This window comes from Hemitrygon akajei, chromosome 4, assembly GCF_048418815.1.
Source record: "Hemitrygon akajei chromosome 4, sHemAka1.3, whole genome shotgun sequence".
Lineage (NCBI taxonomy): Eukaryota > Metazoa > Chordata > Chondrichthyes > Myliobatiformes > Dasyatidae > Hemitrygon > Hemitrygon akajei.
Window position 1 is genome coordinate 153,613,573 of NC_133127.1, and position 22,948 is coordinate 153,636,520.

At 41.1% G+C, this 22,948-nt stretch overlaps 1 protein-coding gene across 1 annotated transcript in view; it reads left to right on the top strand.

The window, feature by feature from the left end:
• ddx10 (DEAD (Asp-Glu-Ala-Asp) box polypeptide 10) overlaps window positions 1-22,948 on the top strand; it is a 250,565-nt gene that overhangs the window by 58,073 nt on the left and 169,544 nt on the right. Inside the window, exons 10-12 of the mRNA XM_073043661.1 lie at window positions 13,790-13,891; window positions 18,642-18,729; window positions 22,771-22,859. Of these exons, the coding sequence (XP_072899762.1) occupies window positions 13,790-13,891; window positions 18,642-18,729; window positions 22,771-22,859 (279 nt within the window). The remainder of the gene's footprint in view (window positions 1-13,789; window positions 13,892-18,641; window positions 18,730-22,770; window positions 22,860-22,948) is intronic.

Below are 22,948 nucleotides of genomic sequence, written 5' to 3' on the forward strand. Positions count from 1 at the left end.
GTACAGTTTAGAGGAGGAGGTGTTTGCTACCGTGAGGCAAATCAGGGTGGATAAATTCCCAGGGCCTGACAAGGTGTTCCCTTGGACCCTACGGGAGAGAAGTGCAGAAATTGCCAGGGCCCTAGCAGAGATATTTAAAACATCCTTAGCGACAGGAGTTATCAGAGGGTTGGAGGACAACCAATGTTGTTTAAAAAGGGTCTAAACAGAATTCAGAATATAGGCTGGTGAATATGATATCAGTTGTGGGAAAGTTACTGGAAGGTATTCAAAGAGACTGATGTTCAAATTGGCTTTGAATGAGAAGCCAGAGTGGTAGTAGGTTGCTTCTCTGACTGGAAGCCTGTGACTAGTGGTGTGCAACCGAGGGAGGTGCTGGGTCCTTTGTCATCCAAATCATTGAAACAGATGACAATGTGATAAACTGGATCAGCAAATTTGCGGATGACACCAGGATTGGGGGTTCGTGGTCAGTGAGGAAGGCTATTGTGGCTGCAGAGGGATCTGCATCAGCTGGAAAAATGGGTTGAAAAATGGCAGATGGAATTTAATGCAGACAGGTGTGAGGTTTTGCACTTCAGTCTGACCAACCAGGGTAGGTCTTGCACCATGAATGGTAAGGCACTGAGAAGGGTGGTAGAACAGAGGGATCTGGGAATACTGGTATATATTTAGCTGAAAGTGGCATCGTAGGTAGATAGGGTTGTAAAGAAAGCTTTTGGCACATAGGCCGCCTTAAATCAAAGTATTGAGTCCAGGAGGTGGTGATATGTTGAAGTTGTATAAGACATAAATGAGACCTAATTTGGAGTATTGTGTGCAGTTCTTGTCACCTTACCTACAGTAAAGATGTAAACAAGTTTGAAAGAGTGCAGAGAAAATTTACAAGGATATTGCCGGGTCTGGAGGACCTGAATTATAAGGAAAGATTGGATAGGTTAGGACTGTATTTTTTCCAAATGTAGACGATTCAGAGGAAATTTATTTGAGGTACACAAAATTATGATCAGGGCCTGATCAGTGGCATTCAGGTCTGGCGACCAAGTTTGAATACTGGTGAGACTTGACGTAGATTGGGGACTGCTTTGTTGAATACCTCAAGTCCATCCTCTGAAAGCAGAATTTCTCAGTGGCAAATCATTTCAATTCTTATTCCTATTCATGTTCTGATATGTCAATCCATTGCCTCCTCTTTTGCAATGATGAAGCCACTCAGGTTTGAAGAGCAGCACCTTGTAATTCCTTGAGGAAACCTCCAGATGACATGAACCAATTACTCCAACTTCTGGTAACTTTTCCTTTCCCCTTCCCTCTTCTTCGTTTCCCCTCTTTGTCCTCTTGCCTCTTCTCCTCACCAGCCTATCACTTCCCCCGGTGCCTCTCCTTCCCTTTCTACCATGATCCACTCTCCTTTCCTATCTAGATTCCTTCTTCTCCAGCCCTTTGCCTTTCCCATCTCCCACCTTATTCTGACTTCTTCCCCCTTCCTTTCTAGTCTTGATGAAGGATCTTGGTCCAAGTTTCCTTGGATGCTGAGTTCTGCCATCATTTTGCGTGTTCCTTTGGATTTCCAGCATCTGCAGCGTCTCTTGTGTTGATTTATTAGTCCTTGGCGGAATGCTGTCTAGATCTTGCTTCATTCAAATGTGGACTGGTGTATTTGCTAAGGAGCTGTTAAATCAAAATAAATATTGTAAAGTAATATCAAAACTTAAGTCCTTAAAAAAAATCTTCTGGTCAAGATAGTGCTTGCATACAATGCTCCTTTGGTTGACATCTTCAGGATAGATCATGAAACCATCTTTTTCATGTCTTTTATGTTTGTTTCTTGTACTGAATGTGATTCTGGAACTGCTGGAGCCTTTGTTTTGTTGTCGAGATCATTTGGGTGCTTCAGTACTCTGCAGTCTCCAAGAAAATTCCAGGAGGCAGAGGCAGTGTGAGCGAACCTTGTGGCAGACAGGCTGCAGGATGGTGCGCGAGATGATTTGGGGGTTGATTTGCCTGTTCAGTTTTTTTTTGTGGGAGGTGGTATTTGGGGGTTATGCTGCCTTTTTTTTTTCTTTCTTGGTTTCACGGCTAACTGGAGAATTGAATTTCAGAGCTGTATACTTTGATAATGAGTCTTTGAACCTTATAATGGAAGGAGATTCACTTATGGTTGTAATGAAAACAAAGTCAATGTCAGACGAGTCAATTTTGATGAAGGATTCTCAAGCTGAAGCATTGATACTTTACTCTTTCCACAGATGTTGTCTGACTTCCAGAGCCTTTTCAGCATTTCTGTCCTTGTACCAGATTTCTAGAGTTTGCGGTTTTGTTGTTATTATAATTTTTTTGTTTATTGATAGCTGCCTTGAGAAACTCCTGCAGTAATTACATGGGGTTGGGAGAACTGTTGACAAAAGTTAGATATATACTCCATCATGTTCACTGACTTCAGGTTTACCAGAGTTCCTTGATGTTACATTTGTTCAAATGCTGCCTTGATGTTGAGGGAATGTTTGATAGATACCAGTATTATAACTGTAGTAGAACAGCTTGGCCAGATTGTGTCTCGTTCTGGACCTCAGGTTTTCAGAAATAGAGCTGAAATGTTTTCCAGTCTCATAGCTTTAGAGGTGTCCATTGCTCTCAAATTATTCTTGCTATCCCGTGGAATGAATTCATTTGGTGGAAGACCAGCTTTTATGATTGTTGGCATTTCAGGTGAAAGTGAGATGGGTCATATATTTGGCACTACTGACTGAATTATTTGGTGTCTTGAAGATGATAAAGTACTTTTGATATGCTTCACTGCTGCAGTGCAGAAAGCAGTCAACCAGGCTGCACAGAGACTTTTGCAAACTGTAATCAGCTATGTTGCTTGAGTGCTAAATGTTCTCCAGGGCAGTGACGTCCCTGGTCCTTTTCCATATCATTGAGTCTCTTGCATCTGCCAAAAAGGTAGAAGTGAAATAAAGTCCTAATTTTAGAACAGACACAGAACAGAATCTTTAATATTGATTCTTTTACTTTAGTTGAGAGTTTATGACTAAAATGTAGTGGATGACAAACAGTGCAGTCATACAGCATAGAAACAGGCTTTTCAGCTCAACTGGTCAATGCTGATCATTATTCCCATCTAAGCTGGTCATATTTGCCTGCTTTTGGCTCATATTCCCTAAACCATTGCTATCTGTGCATATGCCCCAGTATCTTTCAAATGTTAATGTACTTCCCTCTGCCACTTCCTCTGGCAGCTCATTCTCTATTCATACCACCCTCTGGGGTGGATGGAGGAGGGAGATGGGGCACTGCGGATTAAACCCTCTATGTGCATCGTGATTACATTTTCAAAGGTGCAGAGATCCAATTTAATGTCAGAGAAATGTATACAATATACATCTTGAAATGCTTTTTCTTTTCAAACATCCACGAGAACAGAGTAGTGCGCCAAAGAATGAACGACAGTTAAGTGTAAGAACCCCTAAGCCCACCCCCGCATGTAAACGGCAGCGAGCAATAATCCTCCCTCCCCCCACCACCAAAAAAAAACAAGCATTGGCACTGCCACCGAGCACTCGAGCATTATCAAAGACACAGACTTGCAGTTACCCCAGAGACTTTGTGTTTCACCCGGCGTACAGCATATCAGTGGTTCTCCCTTTCCCTAATAAGTGAGAAGGAGGTGTCTCCATTTTTCTTTTTCCCAGCGAGTAGGGAGACATAACACCATAAACAAGCGAGTTTGTCGCTTTTTCGAGCTCTGTGCCTGAAGATCACAAAGATCCTGGGTCTTCGGGCACACAGCGGTAGATTTTCCGACTCCCCTGAAGACTCATGGGTCTCCTGTCTTGACACCGACCCTGGATCCGACCGTCTCCAGAGCCCTGAGAACTTAGGCTTCCAAATCCGAGCCAGACTCTCAGGCCAAACCCTTGGCATGCTGAACAACAGCCAGTCCTGAAACCTTGAGAATGGGTCCCATTCCTGCAAAGCACCGAAGTCAGTGTGTAACTCCAGGTCAGGGTCTTCAAAAGAACCCTGAAAGGGAAAAATAAAGTTATTAAAGATGGAAATAGAGCTGTTTCTGAAGATGCAAGCAAAGGAGTTGTCGTTTAGTGCCATCTTAACTTTGCTCTGCCCCCCAGAAGATAAGGTTACCTCCCCCCCACTCTCCTATAGTCCATTGGAAAAAGTCCTAATCTACTCAACATGTCTATAACTCAGTCCCTAGTCTTAGCAACATCCTTGTAAATCTCCTCTGCACTATTTCCAGCTTAATGGCATCTTTTCAATAATGGGATGATCAAAACGAAACTCTATCTAAAAATGGCCGTACCAATGTAATATCCCATTTTCTTTACTCGATGTCTTGAATGATGATGGAGTTAAAAGGCTTCTCCACCAGCTTGCAATACGACTTTCAGGAAACCATTCAGGGTACTTGGTAGCTCCCCCGGTTCCTCCTTAACTTATGAACTTCAGATACCTACTCTAAGTTATGAACTTAATTTTGTGTCCTTTTGCCTGCCTCAGAGGTCAGTTGATATCCATTGATGTTCCTTATAGAATGACCAGATCTGCCCTTCATGAGATGCTGAGGACCAAGTTGTGTTGCGAGCTGTCTCCTTTGCTTCTCTTTGTCCTCCACTCTGTTTATGTGATCTTGAAGCTGCAGGTCCAACTACACCCTCAGCTATCAACTGCAGATCTTATCAGGTTCCTGGACTACTTGGCTGTGATAATTGCCAGAGTTCAGTTTGACTGGCCAAAGCTTTTTTTTTCAACGTGAACTAAAAACTGCAAAAATAAAACTAAAAAGTGCTGGAAACACTCAGCAGGTCAGGCTCCCAATGAAAGTGAAACGGAGTTAATGTTCTGTTCAGGATCCTTTGTCAGAACTGGGAAAGAGGAAGAAAAAGGATGTTAGCTTTCAGTAGGAGAGAAAGCAGGGGAAGGATAAATAGAACTGCAAATATCTTTCATTCGCTAATACGAGATGTATTCTAGATGTTCTGTAATCATCTCGTGTTGCAAATAGTAAGGCCGTAGGACATGCCCAACATGTTAGATTATATAAAGCACAATTAAGACAATAAAAAATGGTCAGTTCTGATACACACAAAAAAGAACAAGTTATCTGACACTGGAGAATTCAGTATCAAGTCTGGGTAATTCAGTCTACCCAGACAGAAGTTGAGGTGTTGGACCTCGTTCTGAAAGTGCAGGAGATCACAGGTCAGAATGTCAATGGGATGGAAGATTGAAGTGGTAGGCAGCCCAGGGCCATTCCTGTGGACTGCACAGGTTTGGTCGTCTGCCACTCTTAATTCACCATTCCAAATTCACCATTCCAGTCTTGAGGAAGCAGAATCGAAAGTTATGCTTTTGTTGTAGTGAGCATTCTTGCTTCTGACCCTATAGTGGAGGACAGGCCATTATCAGAGCAGCAGAAAATGGCTGTGTCTTGAACAAAGCCTTGGGAATCTGCTGCAGAGAAATGCAATGAAGATTGGCCTCTAATAATCACAACAGTTTTCGTTCACCAGGTCAAAGACAGCGACTTCTTATTTTCTTTAAGTCTTCTTCTGCTGTGAATTTCCCATAGCCTTGTCTTTAATAATATATCATGCTGCTTTGTCTGTGTAACCTGCTAGTAACCACACTCATTAGGACTCACTCTATTGGAGATGTTCTATCCATCTCTGCTCTACCTTTGTACCTGGCTGACAGCAAACTTGTATTTCTCTCTTTCCCAGCTTTGATAAAAGATTCTGGATCTGAGATATTAACTCTTTTCCCTTGAGCTTGCTCCTGACTTGTTGAGTGTTTGTTGCATTTTTGGTTAACATTTTTAAAATCTTGCATTGACGTTAATTTTTTAAATATATTTTTAGTCAATCAGTGATTTACAATTAAGTTACACTTCATGTTATAAAATACACCAGTTGATACTGCTTATCATTTTGCACCCAACTCATCTTGTCCATTTGGTAGATGATTTGTGGAATCAGTCATTGTTTACGAAGCATTTTGTTTGAAGATTCAAAGGACGTTTATTATCAAAGTATGTGTGTAGGGAACAACCCTGAAATTCGTCTTCACACAGACAGCCACGAGACCGAGAAACACCATGGAATCTGTTCAACAAAAACATCAAACACCCAATGTGGGGGGAAAAAGAACAAATCGCACAAATGGCAAAAAAATAGAGCTGTTTCTGAAGATGCAAGCAAAGGAAAGCTGTTGGAAAAGATTCTTAGAGATGGGATCTATGGGCATTTAGAGAATCATGGTCTGATCAGGGACAGTCAGCATGGCTTTGTGAAGGGCAGATTGTGTCTAACAAGCCCGATAGAGTTCTTTGAGGAGGTGACCAGGCATATAGATGAGGGTAGTGCAATGGATGTGATCTACATGGATTTTAGTAAGGCATTTGACAAGGTTCCACACGGTAGGCCTATTCAGGAAGTCAGAAGGCATGGGAGCCAGGGAAGTTTGGCCAGGTGGATTCAGAATTGGCTTGCCTGCAGAAAGCAGAGGGTCGTGGTGGAGAGAGTACATTTGAATTGGAGGGTTGTGACTAGTGGTGTCCTACAAGGATCTGTTCTGGGACCTCTACTTTTTGTGATTTTTATTAACGACCTGAATGTGGGGGTAGAAGGGTGGGTTGGCAAGTTTGCAGACGACACAAAGGTTGGTGGTGGTGTAGATAGTGTAGAGGATTGTCAAAGATTGCAGAGAGACATTGATAGGATGCAGAAGTGGGCTGAGAAGTGGCAGATGGAGTTCAACCCGGAGAAGTGTGAGGTGGTACACTTTGGAAGGACAAACTCCAAGGCAGAGTACAAAGTAAATGGCAGGATACTTGGTAGTGTGGAGGAGCAGAGGGATCTGGGGGTACATGTCCACAGATCCCTGAAAGTTGCCTCACAGGTAGATAGGGTAGTTAAGAAAGCTTATGGGGTGTTAGCTTTTATAAGTCGAGGGATAGAGTTTAAGAGTCGTGGGGTAATGACGCAGCTGTATAAAACTCTGGTTAGGTCACACTTGGAGTACTGTATCCAGTTCTGGTCGCCTCACGATAAGAAGGATGTGGAGGCACTGGAAAAGGGTACAAAGGAAATTTACCAGGATGCTGCCTGGCTTAGAGAGTATGGATTATGATCAGAGATTAAGGGAGCTAGGGCTTTACTCTTTGGAGAGGGAGACGTGATAGAGGTATACAAGATATTAAGAAGAATAGATAAAATGGACAGCCAGTGCCTCTTCCCCACGGCACCACTGCTCAGTACAAGAGGACATGGCTTTAAGGTAAGGGATGGGAAGTTCAAGGGGGATATTAGAGGAAGGTTTTTCACTCAGAGAGTGGTTGGTGCGTGGGAGATACACTCATGAATTTTAAGAGACTACTGGACAGGTATATGGAAGAATTTAAGGTGGGGAGGTTATATGGGAGGCAGGGTTTGAGGGTTGGCACAACATTGTGGGCCAAAGGGCCTGAACTGTGCTGTACTATTCTATGTTCTATTAACCTAATCTCAGTGCTTGGTTAAGTGTTGGAGTCTACTATTAAGGATGAGGTTTCGAGGTACTTGGAGGCTACTGACAAAATTAAGTCAAAGTTGGCATGGCTTCTGTGAAGAGAAATCTTGCCTGACAAATCTGTTAGGGTTCTTTGAGGAAGTAACAAGCAGGGTGGACAAAGGAGAGGCAGTAGATGTCATTTACTTAGATTTTCAGAAGGCATTTGATAAGGTGACACACATGAGGCTGCTTAACAAGATAAAATCCTATGGTGTTACAGGAAAGATACTGGCATGGATAGAGGAATGGCTGACAGGCAGGAGGCAGCGAATGGGAATAAAAGAGACCTTTTCTGGTTGACTGCCAGTGACTAGCTCTCCTTATCCGTGGTTTCCGCTTGCATGGATTCAACCAACCGCGGGTTGGGAAAACCCGGAAGTTCTCTCTCCAGCACTGGTTGTTTGAGCATGTACAGACTATTTTTTCTTGTCATTATTCCCTAAGCAATACAGTATAACAACTATTTACATAGAATTTACATTGTATTGGGTATTATAAGTAATCTAGAGATAATTTAGAAGTACAGGCAGTCCCCAGGTTATGAATGAGTTCTGTTCCTGAGTCTGTCTTTAAGTCGGATTTGAAGTCGGAACAGGTACATCCGGTATTTATTTAGCGTCAATTAGTAAAACGCTTTTCTTTGTGTGTGTGTGTGTGTGTGTGTTACCTTTCTATGCATATAAAACTTAAGAAACATATGTATTTCAATAATTTCATATTTCATACATATTTTCAATAATTCACCACTGCGTTGCTCAGTAATAATTGTAGCTTTCATTGGGGCAGGGCCTTTCACATGCTCCATTAAAATTGTTCCGATCGTTGACTGACTGTAGCCTAACGTTTTTCCAATGACCGATCGCGTTTCACCTCTTTCTGGTCGCTTTATTACTTCCACCTTATTTTCAATTGTGATCGTGATTATTTTCGTGAACAGAAACATTGCGGATTCAGAGCTGTGCCAGGTCCACCGCACTGAGACTGGTTAAATAAAGTCCGGGGTTCTGCTGGGTCCTAAAGACCACCACACTGAGCGAGGTTAAATAAGGGACTTAAGCATCTGCGATTTTTGGTATCCGCGAGGGTCCCGGAACCAATCCCCCGCGGAAAAGGAGGGCTGACTGTAGTCAGTCTGATGACTGGTGGAAGAAGCTGTCCTGGAGCCTGTTGGTCCTGGCTTTAATGCTGCGCTACTGTTTCCTGGATGGTAGCAGCTGAAACAGTTTGTGGTTGGGGTGACTTGGGCCCCCAATGGTCCTTCGGGCCCTTTTTACGGACCTGTCTCTGTAAATGTCCTGAATAGTAGGAAGTTTGCTCTGGGCTGTCTGTACCACTCTCTGCAGAGTCCTGCGATTGAGGGAAGTACAGTTCCCATACCAGGCAGTGATACAGCCAGTCAGGATGCTTTTCGTCATGCCCCCATAGAAATGATTTGTGGACTCATGCCAAGCTTCTTCAGCTGTCTGAGGTGAAAGAGGTGCTGTTGTGTTTTTCTCACCACACAGTTGGTATGTACAGACCATGTTAGATCCTCAGTGATGTGGATGCCAAGGAACTTAAAGCTACTACCCTTCTCAACCCCAGATCCATTGATGTCTATAGGGGTTAGACTGTCTCCATTCCTCCAATAGCCCACAACCAGCTCCTTGTTTTTGCAACATTGATGGAGAGGTTGTTTTCTTGACACCACTTGTGTCAGATTGGTGACATTATTAGGCTGTAGGCTTCCTCATTATTATTTAAGATTAGGTCAATCAGTGTAGTGTTGTCAGCAAACTTAATTAGCAGATTGGAGCCGTTGGTGGCGACACAACCAAGGGTATGCAGAGTGTAAAGGAGGAGGTTTAGGGCACAGTCCTGAGGGGCAGAGGTGAGGGAGCCCATTCTTACCATCTGCCAGTGCTCTGACAGGAAGTCCAGGATCCAGCTATACAAGGCAGGGTGAAGGCCGAGATCTCTGAGCTTTCTTGTCGAGTCTGGATGGAATTATGGTGTTGAATGCTGAACTGCAGTCCAAGAACAGCATTCTCACATAAGCATCCTCCTTCTCCAGATGTGTAAGGACGGTATGTAGAGCTGTGGCTATTGCGTCATCTATCGATCAGTTGTGTCAGTAGGTGAGTTGTAGGGGGCCCAGATTGGGTGGTAGTAAGCTGCAGATGTGGTCCTTGGCCATCTCTCAAAACATTTGCTTATTACTGAGGTGAGTGCGACAGGACACCAGTCGTTCAGACATGTTGCCTTGGTCTTTTTTAGGTACGGGGACAGCGGTGGATGTTTTGAAGCAGGAAGGCACACTACACTGAGAGAGGAAAAGATTAAAAATGTCTGTAAGCACACCTGCCAGTTGTGCCAAGTACACTCTGAGTACCTGTTCTGGGATACTGTCCGGTCCTGCAGCCTTGCTACTGTCCACTCGTTGGAAACACCTGCGTCAGAGATGACCAGGGTGCAGGTTGCCTCGGCGACTCCCCTCAGGAATTCAGTGTTGGCGACATTGAACTGAATGTTAAAAATATTTAGCTCATCTCGGAGAGGGGCAGCGATGTTAGCAGCACCACTTTGCTTAGCTTTGAAGTCTGCGAGGGTGTGCAGACCTTGCCATAAGCTGCGTGTGTTGTCGGTGGAGAGTTGTGTCTGGATCTTTTCCCTGTATTGTCGTTTTGCTGCCTTGATGACTAGATCAAAGCTGCATTTCTTGAGCTCTGGCAGTGTAAGCTCTGTGTCGAGTGATGAGTGTTGTTCATACAGAACCGTTGATCCAGGGATAGACCCTGACCGATTTCTGGGGGATAACATCCTCGATGCACTTCCAGATGAAGCTCATGACCCCCATTTGTGAACTCTGAGACATCCTTGTTGCAAAAGACATTCTAGTTGACGTCTTCAAAGCAGCCCTGTAGCATGCAGACCGATTGGTTGGACCAACAGTAGACGGTTTTAACTGTGGCCGCCTGTTGTTTCAGCTTTTGTCTTTACATCGGCAGAAGCAAGATGGCAGAGTGATCCGACTTTCCAAAATTGGATGGAGGAGCACTTTATAAGCGTTGCAGAATAGTAGTGGTCGAGTATGCTATCTCCCTGTATGCTCATCTAGATGTGTTGACAAAACTTCAGAGAGACTTTAGACAGTGACGCTCTATTAAAGAATCTTTTTAGCCAGACAGCGGTAAATCTGTGGAATGCTCTGCCATAGACTGCAGTGGATCCAAGTCTGTGGGTATATTTAAGGCGGAAGTTGATAGTTTCCTGATTGGTCAGGGCATCAAAGGATATGGTGAGAAGGCGGGTGTATGGGGTTGAGTGGTTCCGGGATCAACCATGATGGAATGGTGGATCAGACATGATGAACGGCCTAATTCTGCTCCTATCTGTTGTGGTCTTATTTGGTTTCCAATGTCACTGAATGTGATCTCAGCCATCTGTTGCACATATACCAGCTGTGAAGACATAACTAGCATCAATTTAATGTTGTATAGCAAGTGTGAGAATCAAGTAGCTGTAAATTTCATATTGTGAGATCCTCCTTGCACTCCATTACGAAGTGCTGCAACTGCTTTTGAATGTTAAAACATTTTGGTGAGAATTTGCCTATCTGTGTAGTATACTTATCAGATATTTTGTGATGTAAATTAGTCTAAATGAATTCTAATTTTCTAAGGAATTAAAGTTTATTAGATTAATTTCTACATTCGAGCCTGTCATTATTCTGAATATACCGTAGATTCTGACACAAAGTTCTGTTCAATTGATTCTGCACTTTGTTAAAATCTCAACCTATTTCCATGTACTTTTTCCAAAATGCAGAGAATTGTATCTTGCAAAGGTATGAAATGGAGTATTGGTTGCATCAGAAATTATTCATAACTCTGCATTTTTTCAACTGTGTAATTTACTCAGATCGCAATATTTTCAAGATGAGTGATTTATAAAAAGTTGAATAATTTCTTCCTTCTATGCTTATTTCAATTGTATGAAGTCAGTTGCAAGCTACTTTAGGTTCAAAATGATTAATCAAAAATGTTTGTAACATGTGGGTGAATGTAGTAAATTTCGTTTTTATATATGACTCAATGGTTTGTTTTCCATGAAGAGCAAATAGCTTTCCATAACACATTATATTAGGAACACAAGAGCATTGCAACAGGAAACATAGAGCATGGAATGTAAAACCTTTATAGTACATGAACAGGCCCTCAGAATCTCCATGCATGTGTTGATTATGTTTGACCCTCTATTCCCTGCCTGTGTTGTTTGTGCCTGTATGAATATCTTTTAAATGTTAATGTGCTGTCATGGGAAGTGATAGAATGTTCCAGGGACCTACCACTTTCTGTGTAAAACAAAAATAACATATACTAAATTGCTTTGCACATCTTTAAAACCTCCCACTCTCACCTCAAAGCTATGCCCTCTAGTATCTGATATTTCCATCCAGGTAAAAAGAATTTATCAACCCTATCTTTGGCTTTTATAATTTCATTTTTGTCAGGTCTTCTCTCAGCCTCCAGTGCTGCAGATAAAATATCTAACTTCGTCCATTTCCTTTTATAGCTGATATACTCCATTCCAGACAACCCCCCAGTGAGCCTCTTCTGCAAGCTCACCAAATCTTCCACATCCATGTTGTAGAAACCAGAACAGCGGAGCTTTCTGCAACATGGCTTGCCAACTTTTATACGCAATGGCCCAACCAATGAAGACAAATGTGCTGTACATCACCTTTGCCATTCTATTTATTAGCGTTGCCTCTTTCAGGGAACTATGGACTTGCACTCCAAGAATCTGCTGACTATCAACGCTCTTAAGGATATTGCCATTTATTTTATATTTTCTTTTTGCATTTCACCTCTCACTTGTCAACATTAGATTTCCTCTGCCATTTCTTTGCCCAAGTTTCCAACTGACCTGAGCCTCACTATCCACAATTCCACCAGTTTTTGTTTAGTCTGCAAACATACTAATCATGCCATCTACATCTCCATTCAAATAATTCACATGTGTATATTACAATCAACAGTGGTGCCTGCACTTGTTTCTTGTGGAAACAGTGCTGGTACCCCGGTCAGAAAAACAGCCCTCCACCACAATCCCTGTGTTTTATGATGAAGCCAATTTTGCACCCAACTTATCAACTCACCATGGATCCAATTTGACTTAATTTTCTGGATCAGCCTACCAGGATGGACCTGTTCAAATGCTTTACTAAAGTCTATGCTTACAATATCCATTACCCTACACTCATTGATTATCTAATTAAAAAAAAAACCCTCAAATTTGTAAGGCAGGTTCTCTGCTGCACAAAGCCTTGCTGATGATCTCTGAATAATTACATGCATTACCAAATTTGAATAAATCCTGACCCTTGGCATCTTCAATAATTTCCCTACTACCAATGTAAAGCTCACAGAATTATAATTTACTGTTTTGTCTCTGTTGTCCTTTTTAAACAAAGGAACAACTGCTTTGGATCATTTGGATTATCTGTAGTCAGTATGTAACATGACATGGTAGTGCAAAGAATAAAGTAAATGTACTTCAGTGGCATTAAAGTTGTGATTATGGGCACTTGCAAATGTCATATTGCAATATGATGGAAGAGTTGTATCAGAAAAGGATAATTTGGGAGAGTAGCTTTTCCAAATGCAAATAAATCCTATCCCTTTGAATCCTCTCCAGTAGCTTTCCTACTGGGTCCATGGGCCTATAATTTGCAGGATTATCCCTATTCTCCTAAAGTAAAGGAACAGCATCCTCAACTCTCCAGTCCTTTAGAACCTCGTCTCTTTTAACACCCAATCATTTCCTCTCTTGACTCTCAATTATTTTGGATCGATTCCCTCAGACCGTGGGGCCGTAACTACCTTAATTTTCTCTTGGAGACCTTCAAAATCACCATCTCCTTGATATCACCATCGTAGAATGTTATCAAACCTCACATTGATCTCTTTATCCACCATAATCTTTTCCTTATTGAATACTGATAGCATGTTCTCATCTAGAACCTTGTACACTTTCTGTGGCTTGCAATATAAATTCCCCTCATTGTCCCTTGAGAAGCACTACCCATTCTCTAGCTACAATCTTGTTTTTAATCTATGTATAAAATGCCTTTGTATTCTAATTAATCCTGCTCCCTGAGAACATTGAGTTCTGATATCCATTGATGTGGATTTTACCATGCATTGGTATTTAAATCTATCTTTCCATTTCACAGGTACAAGGAAGGAGGTGAAGCTTTGCTTGTTTTACTTCCAAATGAAGAAAAGGCCATGGTGAAACAGCTGGAAGAGAAGAAAGTCCCTATCAACAAAATAAAGTAATACTTTTACCTCCTTGAATTTTAATGCAGTTAGTGCATTACACTGGCTAAGAAAATTACAAATATTGCAGCTAAGTGTTTCAAAAATTACTGGACTTGTTGAAGTGGTCTTAAGTGAAGCTTAAAGCAATGCACTTAACTTTTTTGAAATCAATCTTTCCGATCCGCACAGAAAAAATGTACAATTTTATTTTTGATTTTCTGTTTGTACATGATGTAGAGGAATGTATTGATGGTAACATAAATAGATTTCTGCTGTTTCTGATGTAACCCAGCAACATATGGTTTGTTTTACTTTGGGCATTATTCTACAGGTTACTTGCAGTAAACAGAGAAAAGTAATCTTGCCATACATGAATATTCATCAGGTGGGGTGTATTTAAGGTTTCAGATACATATAAACTTTGGAATAAAAGGTTGGCAAGGATATGACATTAATTATTGATGGATAAGTCTTTAGAATATTCTTGAATATACGGATGTAGTTTCCAGTAGATTGTGCAGCAAACAAAAATTACTTTGCATAAATTATATGGTCTTACAATATTTAAGTGAAAGTTATACCTATTTACAGGAATGATTTTACTTCTGTTGCTTTGCAGCTGCCGAGCTCTGTAACATTGTTCAACCTTTGAAAGCTGTTTATTAATTACAGCTTAGTGCTCAACACAATCATACCCTCAGTTCTAATCAACAAACCCAGAACCTGGGCCTCTGAACCTCCCTCTGCTTCTAAGTTCTTGACTTTCTCTCTGAGAGACCGCAGTCTGTGCGGGTCGGAAATAACATCTTGCTGACAGTCAACACTGGCACACCTCAAGGATGTGTAGTTAACCCACTGTGTCACTTTTTCTACACCCACGACTGTGTGGCTAGGCACAGCTCAATTGGCATATATCACTTTGCTGAACATGCAACTATTGTTCACAGAATGTCTCATGGTAACGAGGAGGCATACAGGAGTGAGATAGAATCTGAATCAGGTTTAATATCACTGGCATATGTTGTGAAATTTGTTGTTTTGCAGTAGCAGTACATTACAAGACATAATAACAGTTTTAAATTTCAGTAAGTATATGTAAAGAAGAAAATTAAATGAAGTAAATAGTGCAGAAAGAGAGGGGGAAGGTAGTGATACAGTGTTTATGGGTTCATAGAAATTCTCTAATTTCTTCCTTTCCTTTCCAGTCCTGAAGAAGGGTATTGGCCTGGAACATTGACTGTTTACTCTCTTCCATAGATGTTGCCTGGCCTGCTGAGTTCCCCCAGCATTTTGTGTGTTGCTGGCAGACTTTGCAACCTTTTGCTGCTTATTCTGATCCTGTGCAGTGGCCTCTCATACCAGACAGTGATGTAACCAGAATGCTCTCCATGGTACTACTGTAGAAATTTGTGAGTCCCTTTGGTAACATACCAATTTTCCTCAGACTCCAAATGAAATATAGCCATTGTTGTGCCTTCTCTGTACTTGCATCAATATGTTGGACCCAGGTTAGATCTTCAGAGATGTTGACACCCAGGAACTTGAAACTGCTCACCTCTTCCACTTCTGAGATTGGTGTGTGATCCCCTAAATTCACCCCACCTGATGAATATTTGTTTACCGAAAGATTATTTTTCTCTACTGCAAGTATCCAGTTCAATAATACCCAAGGTAAAACAAATGAAAGAAAAAAGTCAATAAATATCGAGAACAGGAGATGAAGAGTTATCTCCAGTGTGTCAAGGGCTTGCTAATTGCAACGGTGAGAAGGAAGCATGAGCTGGGTGGTGGAGGCCCTCATGAAGGATGCTGCTTTCCTGCAGCATGTAGATTTGCTCAAAGGAAGGGAACGCTTTGCCCATGATGCACTGAATCTCTAAATAAAAACAAATATGAATGGTGGTGTTCATGGATTGTTCACAAATCTGATGGCGAAAGGAAAGAAGCTGTCCTTAAAATGTCGATCTTCATCCCATCATGTAGTGATGTGAATAAGGCCTGTTTTGGATGGTGAAGGTTCTTAATGATGGATGCTGCATTCTTGAGGCACTCCTCTTGAAGAAGTCCTCGATGGCGGCGCGGGTTGTGCCTGTGATGGAACTGGCTGAGTCTACAACACTCTGTAGCCTCCTGTACGTTCGAGTCTCCGTAGTGGGCTGCAAGACAACCGGTCAGAATGCTCTCCACCATAGATTTGTAGCAATTTGCAAGAGATATTGACACCTAAATCTCTTCAAATTCCTAATGAAGTGGAGCTGCTGGCTTCCCTTCTTCATGGTTGAATCAAAGTGTTGGGCCCAGGATAGATTACCTGAGGCGTTGATGCCCAGGAACTTGAAGCTGCTCACCCTTTCCACTGCTGACCCCTCAATGGGGACTGGTGTGTGGCTTCCTCACTTGCCTTTCCTAAGTTCACAATCAATTCCTTGGTCTTGCTGAGGTTTGATTGCGAGGTTGTTGTTACATACCATTCAATCAGCCGATCTGTTACACTTCTATATACCTCATTGGCATCTACGAGCAACAGTGATCTCAGCACTGGTATTTGAGCTGTGCCTGATAAGCTTGGCGAGAGCAGAGCAGTAGGCTAAGCATGCATGCTTGATGTGTGGCTGGGCTGATTGTCAACAAAGTTATTTTGAAAACTGGTGACATGCTTAAACTGTCCTTGAGTAGAATGAGCGCTTACATGCTGGAATTTTATTTTCCATCTCACTCGATGAGTACAGCACAGAGGCATCTCATTTGCTGAAATCATTGGGCAAGATGGATAAAATAGATATGTGCAGAGTTTACTTCAGCTCTTTCCCTTTTTGAAGTCAATAATTTGCATTGTAAGTCTATCTTAGACCATTCATGTTTCCATTCTATTTAAGTACATCATAGTAAAATGTTGCATCAGATGTTGCTGCATTCACTTTCCAGAGGGGGTCACTGGATTGCCACTAATATGATCAATTACTGCAGTTATTATACACAGCAATTTTGCCTGATGATTCATCCTTGAAACATTAGGTATGAATCTCAGCTGTTTTGCTACAGGTTGGGGATTGTACTTTGTCCTGCTGCTCTATTTAGCAGAATATCATGGCACAGAATGGATTTACCTCCTTTGAAAGTGAAATTGATTCTTGCACATTTTTTTCAACCTTGGCAGCAAACTTGATTTCTCCTTTTAGTTCAAATTAATAGTGTGAGAATCGTACTTGACTGCTATATCTGTCGAAGAAGTTAAAGTACGCTATTCTTATTTGCTACTTATGTTTTGGGAATGCTACGGAGCTATTCGTTCCTTGTGGCTTTGCTTAATTGATAAGATAGTTCCTTATATCAGCAGAGCCTTTGGTTGTTCTTCTGGCACTGGCTTAAATGTGGACTGCAACAAATGAGTCCCACGTCTCATTTCCCCTTTACCCTTCCTCCACTTCCCCAGCTGAATCAGACTTCCTTTTCGGTCCTAAGACAACATCCTTAACAGACACCAGGCAGGCAACAGGAGGTGAGGTTGTTTCAATGATGAAAGATGACATTTTGGCAGCAGTGAGGAATGATCTTGGTTTTGAAAGTCAGAAAGTAATACCATTTTATATGGTGATCAGAGAGAGCAAAGGGGAGAAATCGTTGCTGGAAGGACCCTTGGGTCCAATTGCAGTGGTATTGATTTATGTACAGAGATACAGTTTAAAAAAAATACTTTTGTATGCTGTTACATGGTGCATTGAATAGGACAAGGTGAAACAATAACAATGCAGAATAAAGTGTAACAGCTACAAAGAAAGTTCAGAGCAGGTAGACAGTAAAGTGCAAGATCATAATGAGGTAGATTGTGATGATGAGCCACCTTGAACTGCTGCGGATTTAAGGAGTAAGAGCAGAAAATTAGGAGAAATACTCATCAGATTGTTTCGGATCTGAGAAGCAAAGTTAATGTTTCAGTACTGGAAACGTTATAAAACAAGCATGTTTTAAATTGCTGAAAGGCAAGAGGTGAAGGGAGGAAAGACAATTTCTGTGATATTTCTTCTGTTGACTATTTGAAGAGGGAAATGAAAGCTTGTAAAATTTTGCAGGCGTGGAGGACTTTAATAGAAGAGGATAATTAAGGGTAATGCTGCAAAGAGAAACAAAACGTCCTGGAACTAAGATCTGGAACACAGTTGCTGGGAATCTTTTTATGATGCTTGTCTTATCAAAAGTGATGTTATATTCACCTATCATTGTAGAGTACATTAATCCTCTTTTATTGTTTAGCTTCACATTTTTGATTATTATGCTTCATCAGATGAAGGGTCCAGGTCCTGAATGTTAACAGCGTTGATGTCTGGCCTAGGTGTTTTTAGTATTTTCTATTTTTATTCCAGATTTCCAGCATTTGCAATTCTTTGAAAATCATTAGTAATCAAATAATGATTTTCATTGCACACGCTGCAAGTTTTACTAACTGTGCACATTAAAATCAAACTTGCCAGAAATAGGAAGCAAAAGAGACAGCAGATGCTGGAATGTGGTTCAACAAATGACCTGCTGGAGGAACTCGGGTCGCGCAGCATCTTTGGGGTGGAGGGGCGGGGGTGGCGTGGTAGCTCTGAAACACTGACTCTCATCGTCAACCTCGCACAGAGGCAGCTCAACCTGCTTGGTTCCTCCGGCAGATTGTTTGTTGCTTGATTTGATATTTTTTAATTGTTATTTTGGTAGCATTGCTTTGTATATTAATGTGTTATCAGCATTTAGGAAGTTTAAAAGAAACTTTATTTTATACAGAATCAATCCTGCAAAACTGACAAATATACAGGCAAAATTGGAAGCTTTTTTAGCTCAAGAACAAGAGCTGAAGGAAAGAGCACAACGAGTGAGTACAATAACTTTTACTGTGATTTCCTTCTTTAAAAAAGTTTTTGCTGGATTTGGTGTAAAAGCATGAGCACTGTGGATGATCACTCTTCCTCCCTTCAGTTGGCAAATCAGGCATTTTGCAGTCACCAGTGCACCCGAGAGGATTATCACACGACTGGATGTTGAAATATTATTTTACTTTGGTTGGAAATTTGATAATTGAGTGCAATGAACACAATGGTGATAATAAATCAAAGCTTGAATCCTGTGGGACACAGCGGAGAGCCACTGCAGTGAGCTATCAGTATCCTTGTATCAAAAATGGTTCCCGATATAGAACACAGCAGAATCCAAAAATTGCCTTTCAAAGAGGCTTGATTTAGGACCTTTGTATTTGAAATTATTGCTTTTCTTTTTTTTTGTAATTTTTTTTTTTTTATTGAAGTTAATCAAACAAACATTTCCATAAGATGTATTTCAGACATTTTACATATATATCGTATAATCATATATATCACAAAATCTCCACAAAGTATTTATTTACTTTTCATTGGTAAATTGTTTCATTAATTAGTATTGATAAATTTAAGGAAGTAGAAGTTTTTAGAAGCACTCTAATTTGGATTTTTATAAGATGAAACACCAAGGAGTAGAATTAAGGCATTCAACACATCAAGTCTGCTTCAGCATTCCATCATGGTTGGTATATTATCCTTCTCAACTCCATTCTTCTGTCTTCTCCCTGTAACCTTTGACATTCTGTCCACCTCCACTTTAAATATACCCAATAACTTGGCCTCCATTGCCATCTGCAGCAATAAACTCCACAGATTTGCTACTCTCTGGCTAAAGAAATTCCTCTTCATCTGTGTTCTTAATGGACTCTATTCTGAGGCTGTGCCCTCTGGTCTTAGACTCTCCTACTATAAGAAACATCCTTTCCCCGTCCGCTGTATCTAGGCCTTTCAATATTCAATAGGTTTCGATGGGGCTCCTCCCTCATTCTTTTGAACTCCAGCAAGTACAGACCCAAAGCCATCAAATGCTCCTCATGCACTAACCCTTTTATTACCGGATCATTCTTGTGATCCTCCTCAGGACTTTCTCCAATGTCAGTACATCTTATAACTATATAACCATTACAGCACGGAAACAGGCCATCTCGGCCCTTTGAGTCCGTGCCAAACGCTTACTCTCACCTAGTCCCACCGACCTGCACTCAGCCCATAACCCTCCGTTCCTTTCCTGTCCATATACCTATCCAATTTAAAAAAAATAATAATAACATCGAACCTGCCTCTAACACTTCTGCTGGAAGCTCATTCCACACAGCTACCACTCTGGGTAAAGAAGTTCCCCCTCATGTAACCGTTAAACTTTTGCCCCTTAACTCTCTACTCATGTCCTCTTGTTTGAATCTCCCCTACTGTCAATGGAAAAAGCCTATCCACGTCAACTCTATCTATCCCCCCCATAATTTTAAATACCTCTATCAAGACCCCCTCAAACTTCTACGCTTCAAAGAATAAAGACCTAACTTGTTCAACCTTTCTCTGTAACTTGGGTGCTGAAACCCAGGTAACATTCTAGTAAATCTCCTCTGTACTCTCTCTATTTTGTTGACATCTTTCCTATAATTTGGTGACCAGAACTATAGACAGTACTCCAAATTTGGCCTCACCAATGCCTTGTACAATTTTAACATTACATTCCAATTCCGATACTCAATGCTCTGATTTATAAAGGCCAACATACCAAAAGCTTTTTTCACCACCCTATCCACATGAGATTCCACCTTCAGGGAACTATGCACCCTTATTCCTAGATCACTCTGTTCTACTGCATTCCTCAATGCCCTACCATTTACGATGTATGTCCTATTTGGATTAGTCCTACCAAAATGAAGCACCTCACACTTATCAGCATTAAACTCCATCTGCCATTATTCAGCCCACTCTTCTAACTGGCCTAAATCTCTCTGCAAGCTTTGAAAACCTACTTCATTATCCACAACACCACCTATCTGCATACTTACTGATCCAATTTACCACCCCATCTTCCAGATCATTAATGTATATGACAAACATTGGATCCAGTACAGATCCCTGAGGCACACCACTAGTCACTGGCCTCCAACATGACAAACTGTTATCCACCACTGCTCTCTGGCATCTCCCATCCAGCCACTGTTGAATCCATTTTACTACTTCAATATTAATACCTAACGATTGAACCTTCCTAACTAACCTTCTGTATGGAAGCTTGTCAAAGGCCTTACTGAAGTCCATATAGACAACATCCACTGCTTTACCCTCATCAACTTTCCTGGTAACCTCTTCAAAAAATTCAATAAGATTTGTCAAACATGACCTTCCACGCACAAATCAATGTTGACTGTTCCTAATCAGACCCTGTCTTTCTAGATAATTATGTATACCATCTCTAAGAATACTTTCCATTAATTTACCCACCATTGATGTCAAACTTACAGGCCTATAATTGCTAGGTTTACTCTTAGAACCCTTTTTAAACAATGGAACCACATGAGCAATATGCCAATCTTCTGGCACCATCCCCGTTTCTAATGACATTTGAAATATTTCTGTCAGAGCCCCTGCTATTTCTACACTATCTACCCTCAAGGTCCCAGGGAATATCCTGTCAGGACCTGGAGACTTATCCACTTCTATATTCTTTAAAAGTGCCAGTACTTCCTCTTCTTAATCATCATAGTTTCCATAACTTCCCTACTTGTTTCCCTTACAGTTCAATATCCTTCTTCTTTGTGAATACCGAAGGAAAAAAAAAATGTTCAAAATCTCCCCCATCTCTTTTGGCTCCACATATAGCTGTCCACTCTGATTCTCTAAGGGACCAATTTTATCCCTCACTATTCTTTTGCTGTTAATATAACTGTAGAAACCCTTTTGATTTATTTTCACCTTACTTGCCAAAGCAACTTCATATGATCTTTTAGCTTTTCTAATTTCTTTCTTAAGATTTTTTTACATTCTTTATATTCCTCGAGCACCTCATTTACTCCATGCTGCCTATATTTACTGTAGCTATCTCTCTTTTTCCGAACCAAGTTTCCAATATCCCTTGAAAACCATGGCTCTCTCAAACTTTTAACCTTTCCTTTCAACCTAACAGGAACATAAAGATTCTGTACCCTCAGAATTTCACCTTTAAATGATCTCCATTTCTCTATTACATCTTTCCCATAAAACAAATTGTCCCAATCCACTCCTTCTAAATCTTGTCTTAGATAGCGGGCCCAAAACTACTGATAATACTACAAGTGCAGTCTGACAAACACCTTTTAAATCCTCAGCATAATATGCTTCCTTTTATCTTTTAGTCCTCTTGAAATGAATGCTAACATTGCATTTACCTTACTTGCCACTGGCTCAACCTGCAAGTTAACCTTAGTATCTTGCTGAGGGCTCCCAAGTGCCTTTGCACCTCTAATTTCTGTATTTTCTGCCTGCTTAGAAGATGGTCTGCATTTTTATTCCTTCTACCAAAGTGCATGACCATTCACTTCCCTCCACTATATTCTGTCAGTCACTTCTTCGCCCATTCTCCTAATCTGTTGAGGCTTTCTGCAGACTCCCTGCTTTCTCAACACTACCTGCCCCTCATCTTTTTTTGTTTCATTTGCAAACTTGGCAACAAAGCTCTCAATTCTGTCATCCAAATCTTTGATGTATAATGTGAAAAGAAGTGGTCTAACACAGCCCTCTGTGGAACACCAATAGTCATCAACAGCCAAACCAGAAAAGGCTCCCTTTATTTCCACTCGTTGTCTCCTGCCAATCACCAATTCTCTATCCTTGCTAGATCTTTCCTGTAATACCACAAGCAGCCTCATGTGCAGTACCTTGTCAAAGGCCTTCAGAAAATCCAAGTCATGTTCTGATACCTTTCTCTGTTGATCTGCATACCAGTGTTTCATTGAGTTGTGTTTGACGCATGAAATCTTAAATAGATAGTACTGTAACTTTGAAATTGTTTTTAATGTCTGAAATGTATCTGTTTTCCTGCTCTGTTCCAGTGTTTTGTATCCTATGTGCGATCGGTCTACCTGATGAAGAACAAAGATGTTTTTGACGTTTTCACACTATCTTTAAAGGAATATGCTTTGTAAGTAGCATTTTGTATAGGTGGTAGTTGTGGGGTTTGAGTGAGGGCACGTAGTAGCTCGATCAGGAACAACTTTATCAAGAACAGAA